Source organism: Cibotium barometz, chromosome 2, assembly GCF_041138505.1.
Source record: "Cibotium barometz isolate CiBa-2024 chromosome 2, ASM4113850v1, whole genome shotgun sequence".
Classification (NCBI taxonomy): Eukaryota; Viridiplantae; Streptophyta; class Polypodiopsida; order Cyatheales; family Cibotiaceae; genus Cibotium; species Cibotium barometz.
The window spans coordinates 75,953,498-75,967,667 of NC_141047.1; the positions used below are offsets into that span (position 1 = coordinate 75,953,498).

Genomic DNA, 14,170 nt, shown 5'->3' on the forward strand with positions numbered 1-14,170 from the left:
CTTTCTGCAACGTGATTTCTGTGTCAAAGGATAGACCCAGCATATACGAGAGAAGTCATCAATAAATGTTGCAAAATAGAAGCAACCACCTAATGACTTCGTCTGCATGGGACCACAAAGATCACTGTGTATAAGCTGCAACTTTGCAGTTGCTCGTAGAGCCTATCACGTGGGAAGGAAAACCTATGCATTTTTCCCAAAATACATCCTTCACAAATGTGATCTGGAGGCTTCTCCATGAGAGATAGATCTGTAAACATGTTATGTCGCTACATAAGCATAAGACTACCAAAATTTACATGCCCCATGCGAGCATGCCATAACTCCGCATCAACCATAGTTGGAGTAAGAGTGAATGCATTATAAGCAGACTGATCCACTGGCTGAAATGCATCCAACTGATAAAGTCCATGACATAATGTACCAGTAAGCATCAAGGTCAAAGCATTAGCTTTGTCTCTGACCATGCATTTATCATCATCAAAGTGGACTTGCATACCACAATGTGCTAAAGAAGAAATGGACAACAAATTCTTCTTTATCCCTGGTACATATAAGGCATCTGTAAGGCGGAGAATGGAGCCATCAATGGCTGTGAGCTGAATCTCCCCAATGCCACGAACTGGATATGAAGCATTGTTGGTACACTGAACAGTTTTGCCAACAGGGGCAGGGCCAACATGACAAAACAAATCCCTGCGAGATGTGATATGCTTTGAGGCACCACTATCAAAATACCAAGTACATGCATGCTCTGTAATACTGAGTGCCTGTGAAGACCAAGAGGCATCATAGCTGCATGTATAGAAACAGTAATCCATGTCCTCAACAAAAGAAGCAGTCTCTGGAGGAGCTTTAGGCATCATTTACAGACATCCCAGATTCTTTTGCCTTCTCTTTGGCAATCCTCTTTCTACATTCTGTGATGTAGTGACCTGGCTTCTTACAGTAATGACATTTGCCCTTCTTCTTGGGCTGTCCATCACCTTTCTTGGTATCTTGAGATGAACCACCATCACCTGAATTCTGATTTGAACTCTTTGGCTGAGTTTTTCCTTTCCCCTTTTGACCTATAGTAAATGCTTGTTCAGCACTCGTGTTCATATTCATATTCTTCCTCATTTGCTCTTCTTGTAGTAAGAGAGCAACAAGTTCCTGATACTTAAGGGGTTCAGCAGCATTCCTCATGCTGAGGTTCAAAGAGGTATGAAAAGCCAAGTAAGATCTTGGCAAAGAGTGCAAGATGGTGGACACAAGCTGTGTCTCAGGAATAATCTCATCCATATTGATGAGTTGCTCTCTCAAATCTTGCAGCTTGTTTAAGAGGCTAGACATATCATCTCCTTCATGCATTTTCTGATTTTCAAGCTCTCTCTTCAAAAACGAGATTCGAGCCTCATTACGAGCAGCATACATCTGCTCCAAAGTCACCCATGCATTCTGTGAAGAGCCAGCTGAACGAATATGAGGTATAATAGACCTCTGTACTGACAATGCAATGAGTGACAAAGCTTGTGCATCCCTGGCATCCCATGTCTTCTGAGCATTTGTTCTTTGAACAGGCAATGGCTGCGTTGGAGCCTGTACCTGTTGTCCTCGTCCACGAGCACCCCCTTGGGGAGGAGTCTCTGGAGCCAATGGACCTAGACGTGGTTCATCACCACTAACAAAATCCCAAAGACCTTTCGCCACAAGCACATTTTTCAGCATAAAACTCCACAAGGAGTAGTTCGTGCCGTCCAATTTGTCTTCCTTAGACAAATACGTGAATACATCACTCTACTGTTGATTTGCCATTATGCATATGCACAATGTTGTACCTGTGTATCAAAAAACCCAATAGCAAGAACCCTGAAAGCAACTGTACTCCCCTGAATACAATTCACCCAAATATGCCTGCACTCTCAATCCTCTGAATGTGCAGCTCAATGCACCAATGACTGAGTAGAGCAGCAAAAATGGCTTACACAATGCCAAAATGCCCCAAAAATGCCCAAAATTACTGCACCCACAAACTTGCAAAAAACCTGTAGATTTCTTTGCAAGAAAGTCTGCCTGTAGTGCCTGTAGATTTTCACAAAGAAAATAGAAATGCCCAAAAATCAAAATTTGTAATGCTTACCATAGTTGTACTGAGTATGTTGTGGTACCAAATGAACAAGTACAGTTGACTGTACTGTGCAGGTACAGTCGACTGGTACCAAATGAACAAGTACAGTTGACTGTACTGTGCAGGTACAGTCGACTGGTGCTGTACGGAAGTAGCACTGAAGCAGGTACAGTACGGAAGCGGGAGGTAAATGCAGTCGAACGCATTGCAGGTACTGTTGACTGGTACGGAACAGGTACGGAACTCTGTCTGCTGCTGGTTGCTTGTACTGACAGCTGTACGGCTGTCTGCGCAGGTGTGTACAGAGGACTGTACGGAGCAGGGCGACCACAATACAGTACGGTACTAAAACAGTCGACTGTATTAGTACCAAATGAAGGCGGCGCTAACAGGTGTAAAGGCGGCGCTGACAGGTGCAGTACTGTACTGAAGGCTGCTGTCGGCGAACTGGTACGGAAGCTGCAGTGCTGGTACGGAAGCTGCAATGTACCTGCTGAAGGCGGCGCTGACTGTGTATGGGCAGGTACTGATGTACAGGCTGGACAAAACCTGAAGGCGGCAGTGTACGGGCAGGGCAAGGGCAGGCCAACGATACTCTGATACCAAATGAAGGCCTTTGGAGTGTTAGGGTTAGGGCTTGGAGGTGCTGCAAGTACAAGCGTGGGAAGCAGAGAGAGAGCACATGACTCTTTGTGTATTCAGATGATAAAATGTGAAGTACAATAGCCACATAATAAGTGACCTAAAAAGATGTGTTCACATGTCCGGCCATAAAATGTGCCGGGTGGACCAAAACACTTATAAACTGCTTATAAGTGAAACTAAGCTAAACTGGGGGAAAAAACCTCCACTAACTGAAGTAAAAAGTGCCCCAGTAATCTACTGATGATCACTAGCACTCCTCTAGGAGCATACACAGCATAAAACCCAACAAAAATGTCGTGTAAACTTTGGATCTCGATCTGAAACTATAGATTTTGGCAATCCATGAAGTTTGAAGATATACTGTATAAACAATACTGCAATATCTGAAGCTTGGGCTGCTTTCTTGCACGGGATGAAATGTGCCATTTTAGAAAATCTATCAACCACCACAAGAATCCGTGTATTGCCTTTAGAAGAACGTGGCAATGAAGTGATAAAATCCATACTAACACTTTCCCAGCGTTCATTGGGAACTGGAAGTGGTTGAAGAAGACTAGCTGGAACTTGTCTGCTAGCATTCATACGTTGGCACGAGAGACACGTTGTAACAAACTTAATAACATCTTGCTTCATTTGAGACCAATAGTATGTAGCTGTCAAAAGACGATAAGTCTTGTTGATGCCTGGGTGTGCAGCATAAGTGACCTCGTGATGTTCTTTCACCAATACTCTTCGAACATGAGTATCATGAGGTACACAAATACGGTCCTGATAATATAATAAATCATCCACTATTGTATATGCGCCATAAATCTTTAAGTCGGAAGGAGTTGCATTCTGAGAATTGAGAATTCGAAATGCATTTCCAAAATCACGATCTATTGAATAACGGTCCTTGAAACTTTGAGGTATATCCATTTCAGCTGTAGAAATAGACAAGACCAAAGCTGATAGCATACGACTGAGGGCATCCGCAACCACATTGGTAAGACCAGGAACATACTCAATTGTCATATGAAAATTGGCTAAGAATTCGACCCAACGTGCTTGCCTAGCATTCATAACTGGCTGCGTGAAGATATATTTCAAAGAATGATGATCTGTTTTCACCACTGAATCCGCACCAAGAAGATAATGTTTCCATGTACGATAGGCATGAACAATAGCTAAAAATTCCTTGTCATATACCGGGTACCTTCCTTGAATTGCAGAGTGCTTATGACTGTCAAACGCAATAGCACGTCCTTGTTGCATTAAGACGGCACCAGTGGCAATATCAGAAGCATCCGTGTAAACATCAAAAGGGGAGAGAGAGAGAGAGAGAGTCTAGATTCTAGAATCTAGATAGTAGGGCGGCGGCCCGCGGGCCTTGTGTGAGAGCCTAGAGGCTTGGAACTTGGAAGTTGGAAGAGAGAAGAAGCTTGAAAGAAAGAAAGAAAGAAAGATTTTATTAACGTCTTCCAAAAGACCGAACTCGGCCTATGAGACAAATCGGAGTACCTGTATGGGGTATCCTCTGTCATCCCAACAAAATGAAAAAGTACTGAATAAAAAAGCTGAATCTGGGTGTGCAGGGGATGGAGCTCTATTACTAGGAGAATGCAAAGCTATATGCATGGAGTATACAATCATGATATGCAACCTAGCTAGCTCCATCCTGTACCATACTGGGGGTATAAAATGGTATACATCAGTGAAGGGGGTGTCCACAGCTCCCTGAAGAACATGCCTGGGTGTGCTCTGAAGCGAGCTAGTCGCTCCGCACCCTCTCTGTGAAACTGAGCTCTGATCTCTGTCATCTCTCTCTGGTATAGGCGTGGTGTCCGAAAGCCAGGTGTCCTCTGTCTCCTACGGGCTCTAAGTGTCTCTGCTCTCTGGAGAGTAATTCCCTGCCGTGTAGGGGCTGGGAGGGGTATGGATCTCTGAAAAAATGTAGTAATCTGTGTCTGTCGCCCCCCCTCTGGAGCTGTCTGAGCCTGTAATAATGTCTCTCTGTGGCGCTGTATGTCTAGAATGTATCTCCCCAGTATGCGCTGGTCTGCTGTCTCAAAGATCTAGCGTAGGGAATGTGGCTCTCTGAATAAAATGGGATATCTCTCTCTGATGGCTGTATATGCTCTGCATCTGCATACATAATGCTCCTCACTCTCCACCTCCTCTCTGCACAATCTGCATACCCTCTCCTCTCGGGGGATCCGTGCTGCTCTGCCAGTCTCAATCTCCAATCGGTGTGATGAAACTCTGAGCTGACCAATAGCCACTCGGGAGCCGTGTGGTAAAAAGCCCTCCATGTATCTAGGCCTCTCTATAAATCCATCATCAGTGATACTCATGAAGTGATCTCTGTAGTATAGCATCTTCGGTGGAAGAGGCTGTGTAGGTGATATCCATGTCTCTCGTGTATAGAGCTGCCATAGATCCTGTCTCAATACTCTGTTCCTCTCACTATGAGAGAGACGGATATGTGGTGCATCCCTGTCATACTGGAATGGTGGTAGATGATCCATGTCTAGGCCATGCTATGAGAACCAATGTGTGACCTGTGCATACCATGATCCTCTGTCTCCTGCCTCAGCCAACTGTCTAGATGCCTGAAAAGCTCTGTATGATAATCTGTGCTGTGGCATCTCTCTGAATCTGTCTAGCAGGCATATAGTCTGAAATATGGCCTCTACCATCATAGGAGGCGCAGCAAACTCTGCTCGGATAACGTCATGAGGTACTAACGGTTTGCTGCGTATCATGCGTGCCATCATGAGGGCCTGTGGTCTCTCTATCTGTGTCCACCAATGGGTAGCAAGGCCTGGCGCCCATACTGAGCCTTGAAAGCTTGAGCCTTGAGAGTTGTGAACTTGTGTGTGCTTGTAGCCTTGTAGAGGCTTGTTCTTATATAGATAGGCAAGAGAGAGAGAGAGAGAGAGGAAAGCCTCAAGGGCAAGAGAGAGAGAGAGGGCCAAGCCTCAAAGAGCCAACAGCCATAAACGGCTAGAAACGGGAAGCGAAACGCCTAGAAACGGGAAGGCGCAACGGCTCTCTGCCGTCCCCGCACAGTGCCGTCCCCGACCGGCGCCCCCGTCCCTGCGTCGTCCCTGTCGCCGTCCCCTGTGAGACGCGCCATGGGGGACGTCCGTTCGTCCCCGCCGTCCCGGCGTTCCAAGCTGCCGTCCCCTCCGTCCCCTGTGACTATGCACCAAGCACTTAAGTGGCTCCCGATGATGCCAAGTGCCCAGTGGAGTGCTCAGTACACTAGACAATGTCATCTCTTCCACCAGGTTGGAGGAATGATCAAGTACATCCCTGGTCAGCATAACCCATTAGTAGATGGTGTTAGTAGAAAGACCAACATCCAGACCAGTCAGGAGTCTACCATTCTCAACATCTCTGGAAAAGACTTAGAAGTCAGTATGTCGATTCCGCAAAGTTTGGTACTCAACCCAATTTGGCCCTCAATTTTGAGCCTGGCCATTATTCAGTTCACAGACAAGCATGTAAGTTTAGACGAGATATCCACTTCAAGGAAGGGAATTGGGTCTCTCATTGCATCATGAAACAAAGATTGAAACAAGTGGACAAACATTGTCCCAAGCTTTCATTCCATAGTTTTGGCCCTTTTCCAATAGTCAAAAAGTTAAGTGATGTCTCCATGAAGTTAAAATTGCCTACCAATTGAACAATGCATGATGTTTTCCATGTTTCTTGGCTAAAACCATATGTTGGTCCAGAAGTGTTTGATGTTTCAAATGAACAGCAGCCAGACGTGGTAGACGAAGCAGAAGTTATTGAGCCCGAGCATATCCTTCTTCATCGTTGCAAGCATGGTTCCGGTCAACGGATACGCCAGTTCTATACGAAATTCCGAGATCGAGGTATCCACGAAGCCGTATGGCTAGATGAGGAGTTCTTCCAGGAGTACCTCCAGTTGTTGGCGGACTACTTGGAAGCCATGAACCTGCCACCAAGCTAAGCAGGAGGGAATGTCACATGCACTCTGCACTCAGTGCATGGTGACAAACTGGCTCATCATCAGCAGTGCAACATTTGTACATTATTAGAACCCAATAGGATGATATTTGTCGCACGCCATGACCCCATTGTACATCCTCAGTCCAGGATAAGTAAGGCACGAGCTACATAGGTCATTCCTCAGCCTTAGCGGGTCAGTCAGTCAGTCAAGTCCCTTAACCCACTTGGAGAGAATCATTCATGGGCGAAGGTAACATATCATTCATAAGCATTTACAGCATAGTTACATAGCTTAGAACAGTCCAGCGCTATCCTTTCTCAGCCTCAGGTGTGCAGCCCTTCCTCATGCCCTTGGGAAGAGTGCATAGACTCGAGATCAGTTCATCGAGGTGTTTCTACAGCCGTGTACAATTCAGCCAGGCTTCCGATCCTCCGAGATCTTGCATTTGGCTTATCTACAATCCACAGTCATTCTCTCTATAGTAATAAAGCAAATACTATCACGTTATCGGGATAGGCGGCCCTTCAGTGGGTAATTTGGGACCCAATCTGGTATACAGTTCTCATATATCTCTCTCTCATCTCTTTAAAGTTTGAAGTATTAAAGTGAATTGCTAAACTCACAAAACTCAGGATACAGAAGACGATGTGAGCATTTGTGTGACAGAATCTTCCAATACAAAGACTTTCGCTGCATATTACAGCAACCATAGACACTCGAGCATTACCCAGTACCGGATACACCTCGGAAAGAGCACCTGCTAACTCCTCGAAACAAAATGCCACCCTAAACAACAAAGAAATCTGCTTGGCTCCGAATTCCCACACCAGTGTGTGTAGTGGACTCCAAGTATATAGAATGATGAGCCGTCGGACAAACCACACCCATAATCTCCCAATAGTGAACTGTGAACACAACACGTCCAAAAAACCTCAAACAATGAACTTGGAACTCATCGAGCCCATAATCTCTACTACACCAAGCTAACCTTGTCCTGCCATATTTTTAATGATTGGAACTCCAACACACGGTTCCCATGCACCACAATGGAGCTGCTAATAGCCCCCCCCTCTCCGGCTCACAAGCCTCCTCTGGCTAGAAGCACATGGGGGGAAACAATCTGTATAGCTAGAGAAGAACACCATCACAGTCCTCCTAGATCGAAATCGCCCTAGGAAGCCTCGATGAGTCACTAGAAGTATCTGTATCACTCTCATGTGTCGTATCTTTGTCCTTCTTCTAGGATGAAGCCTTGCCCTTGCCCTTACCTTGCTCTTGTCCTTGCCCTTCTTCTTGGACAGGCAATCCTTAAACAAATATCCTTTCTTCCCACAAGAGTAGCAACGACTCTGACCTTTCTTTTGTACTAAACAGTGTTGCATAGAAACGCGTTTCATACACTTATGAAACGTACGAAACGTTTCTAAACGTTTCGTACAGTATGAAACGCGTTTCTTAAAAGATGCAGTTTTTAAAAACCTCAAAAAACGTTTCTTTCCTGGATTCGTACGGCGCATATTATCACGCTTCCCGGTGGCCGCCGCATGCGAGTTCGCCGATTTGCGTGCATCCATCTTGTCCTTCCATCGCATCTGTCGACCCCCAGCTCCTTGGTGTCCTTGGGCCTTGTGGAGGTCTTCCAAAAGGGTAAAGTCCTGTTTTGCTCTAAGTTGGTTTTCTCTGCACAACTCACAAAACAGCACACTTTTTTCTCTTCCTTCAATATTTATGGCATATCTTCGACGGTGTCGCACTTGCAGGGCCAACAATCTGCATTTATCCTCATCTTGTAGGATGCCTCGAACAGGTGATTCTCTTTGGAACAATGTCACCTTCGAGTCTAGATATGGTGGCTCAGGCTCCGGAAAGTGGAAATGCAACTTTTGTGCTGATAAGCACCATGGCAGTCTCACCAGGTTGAAGGCACATTTCTCACAAACAAAGGGTTTCGGCATTGGGCCATGTAAGCATGTGCCACAAGAAATCTATGATAGCCTCAAGGCTTGGAAGGCCATGCAGCTAGGTATCCCCCTTGAGGATATCCCCAATCTGGGAGAGCCTGAAGCACGTCAAAGTGTCTCCAAGAGGACTCGCAGTATCAGAGAGGAAGATACCAGTGGTGATGTTGCAGGTGGTGTTGCAGGTGGTTCTAGCTCGGCACCTCGAGCCAAAAGAACTAGTCTTCCAGTGTTCAAGAAAGGACATGTACAGGCAGGGATGCAAAAGGCTGCCATGAAAGAGGCAACGAGGGAGTTGATGAAGTTGTTTATTCAATGTGGATTATCCTTCCACATTGTCAGGACTCCTCGATGGAAGAAGGCAATGAGAGCTATCTCCCGCATTGGGTGTGAGTGGGATGGCCCCTCCTATGAGACATTGCGCACTACTGAGCTTCGCAAGGAGCAACTGGCTGTGGAGATGGAGATGGAGCCTCTCAAGGCCACTTGGGCAAAGTATGGTTGTACTTTGCTTTGTGATGGATGGACAGATGCGCGGAAGAGAAATGTGTACAACATTCTTGTGTCCTCCTGCAAAGGCACAATGTTCATTCGTGCCATAGATGCATCGGTGCCAGGGCTAGTGGTTACAGGGGAGTTCATTATGTCCCACATGCGCCAGGCAATCAATGAAATTGGGCCTGATAACATTGTGCAGGTGATCACGGACAATGGGTCCAATTGTGTATCCATGGGCAGGATGTTAGAGGAGGAGTTCCCCAAGATTGTGTGGACACCTTGTGCAGCACACAGCCTTGACTTGATGATTGAGGATGTGGGAAAGCTTGATTGGGTGAGCCATGTATTTTCAGCTGCATCTACCATGGTGAACTTTGTCACAAAGAGGCCAAAGGTTTTGAGCATGTACAGGGCCAATAGTGATCTTGAGCTTCTAAAGCCCTCCAAAACTCGGTTTGCATATATGTTTATTGTGGTGGAGAGACTAGTGAGAGTGCGACATGGCTTATTACGCACAGTTGTGTGTCGTGAATGGACAGCATGGGAGGACAAGGATGAGCCCAAGTCTATAGCATTCTCTCGTATGGTCATGAGAGATACTTGGTGGCAGGATGCAGAGGGACTTGTGAAGGCACTTCAGCCCATGTATAGTGTCCTTCGGCTCACAGACATGGAGGGAAGTACCATTGGGTTGCTTTATGAGTTCATGGACAGAATTGGTGAAGCTCTCAATGATTTCACTACCTTGTCGCGTGACAGGTGCTCACCCTTGGGCTTTAACTTTAGTCTTTGAGTTATTTTATAAATCTTGATCTCTTATGTGTGTCACATGTTACATGCAGAGTTCAAGATATTAAGGAGATCTGGAATCGGCGTTGGGATTGGTTTCATAGGCCAATCCATGCTGTTGCTCACATTTTGCATCCCCTTTGGAGGAATGAGGAGCAATACCTCAATGAGGAGCTAGAGTCAGGATGGATCGAGTACATTACCAAGTTGGTGGGAGTGGGAGGTGATATACAGCTGATGAGAAAGCTCGAGGATGAGCTTCTCATTTACCGCAACGGTAGCCATATGTTTGGGCGAGCTACTGCATTGCTCAGGGAGACACAGTTGGAGCCAGTGTCTTGGTGGGAGAAATACGGTATTGGGACACCCAACTTGGTAAGGTTTCTTGATTCTTGAATCTTGTATCTTTGTCTCGTGAGTCCTATTCTTTCAAAATCCACATTCAAATGCTACTGTCTTTTTGACTCTAACTTAACATTCTTTTTTGTGCAATGTAGAGACGGATTGCACTGAGAGTTCTCTCCCAGGATTGCAGTTCAGGGCCTTGTGAGAGAAACTGGAGTACATGGGCTCTTTTTCACACGAAAAAGAGAAATAGACTGTCCTCAGCACAGTTGGAGAGGCTTGTCTTTTGTCATTGCAATCTCCGATTGCTAGAACAAAAGGGTCATCCCATTGAGCCTCGCCAAGTGAATCCAGACAAGATTGATATCATGAAGTGCAAGGAGATTCCCGACATTCCTCAGGAGGAGAGAGACATCTATTCTATGCTCTATGAGGAGATCATGGCTCCGGCTCGCACTACACGATCTTCTCGAGAGGCTAGTACTAGTGGTGCACCTGCACCTCTAGAGGATGAGGCCTTTGAGGACTCGGCTACCGGCAGTGACCTTGAGAGTGAGGCTGCAGAGGCAGAAGATGCAGATGAGGATGAGCATGAGGATGCAGATGAGGATGCAGATAGTAGCTAGCAGCTGCCAGTATCATTTTATTTGGATTTTGGACATGTTATTTAGTTTGAACTTTGGACATGTTATTTATTTTGATCTTGGATTTAGAGTCATGACTCATGAATCATCACCCACGTGGTGATGCTTTTTGATTTTTGTTTAGTCATCAGTGATCACCCACGTGATTTGTGATATCATCATATCTTACATGTATTCTGTTTTTATTGAAATGAATTCAATGTGGTCTCTTAAAAGTTCTGTCAATATTTTTTTCTTTTGTATATTTCAAGTAAAAAATATACATGTTTTTTCTGTTTTGTATGAAACGTTTTTTTACCCGTTTCTTACCTTTTATGAAACGTTTCAAAACGTATGAAACCCGTTTCATACCTGCCGTTTCTGAAACGCCTGGCAACTATGGTACTAAAGCAAGTGCCTCATCCGGACTATTAAGAGACACCTTGATCTGACCCTCAGAAACAAGAAAAAACTCTTCTTCCAAGAGAAGGGAGTTGCGGTCATCAAAATCCGACTAACTTGTGACCTAGCATCTCAAAGCCCAAGAAACCACGTCGTACTCCGGAGGAAGCTTTGTGAGGATTATTGCAGCCAACTACGCAAAGAACAAGGCAGCACCCATTGCCAATAACTGGTCAAGGATAACCTTGGCCTTCATACGGAACGATTGCATAGAACTACTAGCAAGAAATACCAAACTGTAGAGTTGCCCTTGCAAAGTAACTGCCCTCATCGATGAACCTCGAGCATAGAGATCCTCCAACTTGGACCAAACTTGATGTGCACTAGCAAGAGTTTACACAGCCGGTCAGACCTCCTTTGTAATGGTCCACACAAGCACCGAGTGCGCCTTAGAATCACAATCCTCCCAGTCTTATAATTCCGCAAAGAATTCATCACCCTGAACTAGAGTCCAACGCCTCGATTTCTAAGACACTTAGGCTTCTTCTCATTGCCCTAAACAATCTCCCACAAACCTTTATGAATGAACCAGATCCGCATATTCAGCTTCAAATGAGCATTGTTGGTTCTGTCCAACTTATCCTCCTTGTTTGTACAGGGGGGAGCCATATCCACATCAACAAAGTACGCCACAAAAACAAAAATCTCAGCACTCCAAGATTCATTGACATACAGGGGATTCAGATTCTGACATGTCAACTGTGCGGGAAATAATCCAATGTTGCTAAGTTGTTCAGATCTGGTAGGCCTTACTCTAAAAGGACTAAAAATTATAAGGCTCAAATATGTTTCTACCGAGGGACCCTCAGACATGTTTTCTGCTGTGCAACCATGACGATGATGGTATCCCCCTTCAGAGTGGCTTCTTGTTTCTTTTATTATATGGTTTGCATGGTGACACAATGAGAGCAAACTTCTTATCTACACATCTTCGTTGTTCTGCCCTAGCCACATGCATAGTGAGAGGGCATCCTTTTCTGATGCATGCCGTAAGCTTTCAAGTTTCATAGGGTTACATGTGATTTCGATAGAAATACATCTCTTTTGATCTCTTGATCATTTTCGTGTCTCCTTTTTTACATGTAGTGCATGGTAACACCATGAGGGCAACTGCACATTCTCTTTCTTCTTCCTTGTCACATGTAAAGACTTCTTCTCTGCACATGCCCGTGAAAAGCAAGGGTTCCCTTATGCCTTAATGTTTCGAGCGGAAGGAATGAATGGCATACCTCGCGCTCTAGAAGGCGGAGAGGATCGATGGTGGCGTGTAAGGTGTGGGTGTCCGGGCAGTGGGAGATCCAGAAGGTGATGGCGGGCGAGACCAGGAGGAGGTGATCGGGGGCCGAGAGGTGGGCGAAGAAGAACTCGATAAGGCGGTCGTTCAGGAAGTCACGGCAGCGCAGCGCCTCCACATCCGAGCTCCACAACACCACGTCGCCGCAGCTGAACACCTTCCTGTCAGCAGCCATTTTGCTTTTCCCAGAACTTGTCATCTGATTAGTGACCAAAATCGATATATAATAATGCCATACAAAAGGGCAGTAATTAACGCATTCTAAGGTAAACCCCAAGTGCTCGAAAATGTTTTTTTCAACCCTTCAGCAATGCTTAGGCTTAACGGGAGCTAGAAAAGGACCAATGAACACAAAGCCCCCTTTTTGGAAAGAGGATCCCATTGTCCCACTTTTTCTTGAGCATTTAGCTGTGTGTAAAGGGTACTTGACCAAAAAACAAGGGGATTAAACAACACTCCCCCTATCATCATTCTCCTTGTAAATGGGATGCCAAACGACTCTTGTAAAGAGTTTTTTTTTGTCTTAAGGCGATTTCTATTCAAATCTATGCTCACTTTGGAGAGAATGCATTTTTTGGGACTAATAGATATATATTTTTATTTACCAAAAAGCAACTTTACATCACTTTATCATCATTCAGACCCTATTTAGTAAACTGCAGAAGATCAAAGACCATCTATCATCCTCCAATACAAAGTAAGACTTCTCCCATGAGATCTGATACCCTAGTTGAACGCAGGCTTCAATCCACATCCACATACATACATACATCACATCCACATTTCCATTCACATCTACATTCCATTCACATCCACATTTCCATTCACATCTACATTCCCATCCACATTCCCAATAGTGCATCCTTTAGGTGACTGCTTTTCCAGAACATCTCCCTTCTTAGACCAGATTTTGACTATAAGTCTGGTTCCAAACAGGTTTTCAATAAAAGCCATAAATGTGTAATCCATCTACTTCACTTTCTTATACCATCTTCTAGTCTTTGGTCCAAACTTAACTGGCTTTGACTTCAGATTCAGTCCTGTGATTCCCTGAAAGCATATAAACAACCTGTTAGGCTCAACCCAATATGAATGATAGTCTCCCTCTCAAGAATAGGAGTCAAGTGATAGCTACAAGGCCTGAATCATCTGTATCATCTCATTCTTATTCAACTTATTTACCAAATGTATGGACAAAAACATATATATACATTTATGCATCTATCCCTGTGTCACTTACTTTTTGAAATACTATACAATTCTTGGTGTTCCATATCTCCAAAAGACAACAAAATCTGATTACATTGAAGATCAAATCAGCATGTCCATCATTAATTGCCCATCTCCCTAGTAGCCAATCCCCCCATTGACCTTGTATCCCTATATTACTATAAACCCATTTCCAATTTTGGTCCAAGTATCTCTGAAGAAGCAGGGCTGTCCCAAAAGACATGTTTTCCATCCTCAAGAGCAGTTTTACAC

General features: G+C 44.9%; 2 protein-coding genes across 2 annotated transcripts in view; one reads left to right on the top strand and one right to left on the bottom strand.

Moving 5' to 3' along the window:
* Nucleotides 1–12,973, bottom strand: part of LOC147641477 (NEDD8-specific protease 1-like) — a 103,663-nt gene extending 90,690 nt beyond the window's left edge. Inside the window, exon 1 of the mRNA XM_086821801.1 lies at nucleotides 12,624–12,973. Coding sequence (XP_086677927.1) covers nucleotides 12,624–12,887 — 264 coding nt within the window. The 5' untranslated portion in view covers nucleotides 12,888–12,973. The remainder of the gene's footprint in view (nucleotides 1–12,623) is intronic.
* On the top strand, nucleotides 8,096–11,025 carry LOC147641479 (uncharacterized). Its single transcript, XM_086821795.1, has 3 exons — nucleotides 8,096–9,934; nucleotides 10,018–10,339; nucleotides 10,462–11,025. Exons 1-3 carry the CDS (start codon nucleotides 8,448–8,450, stop codon nucleotides 10,933–10,935), a joined length of 2,283 nt encoding a protein of 760 aa, XP_086677921.1. The 5' UTR covers nucleotides 8,096–8,447; the 3' UTR covers nucleotides 10,936–11,025.
* Nucleotides 12,974–14,170: the final 1,197 nt, after the last annotated feature.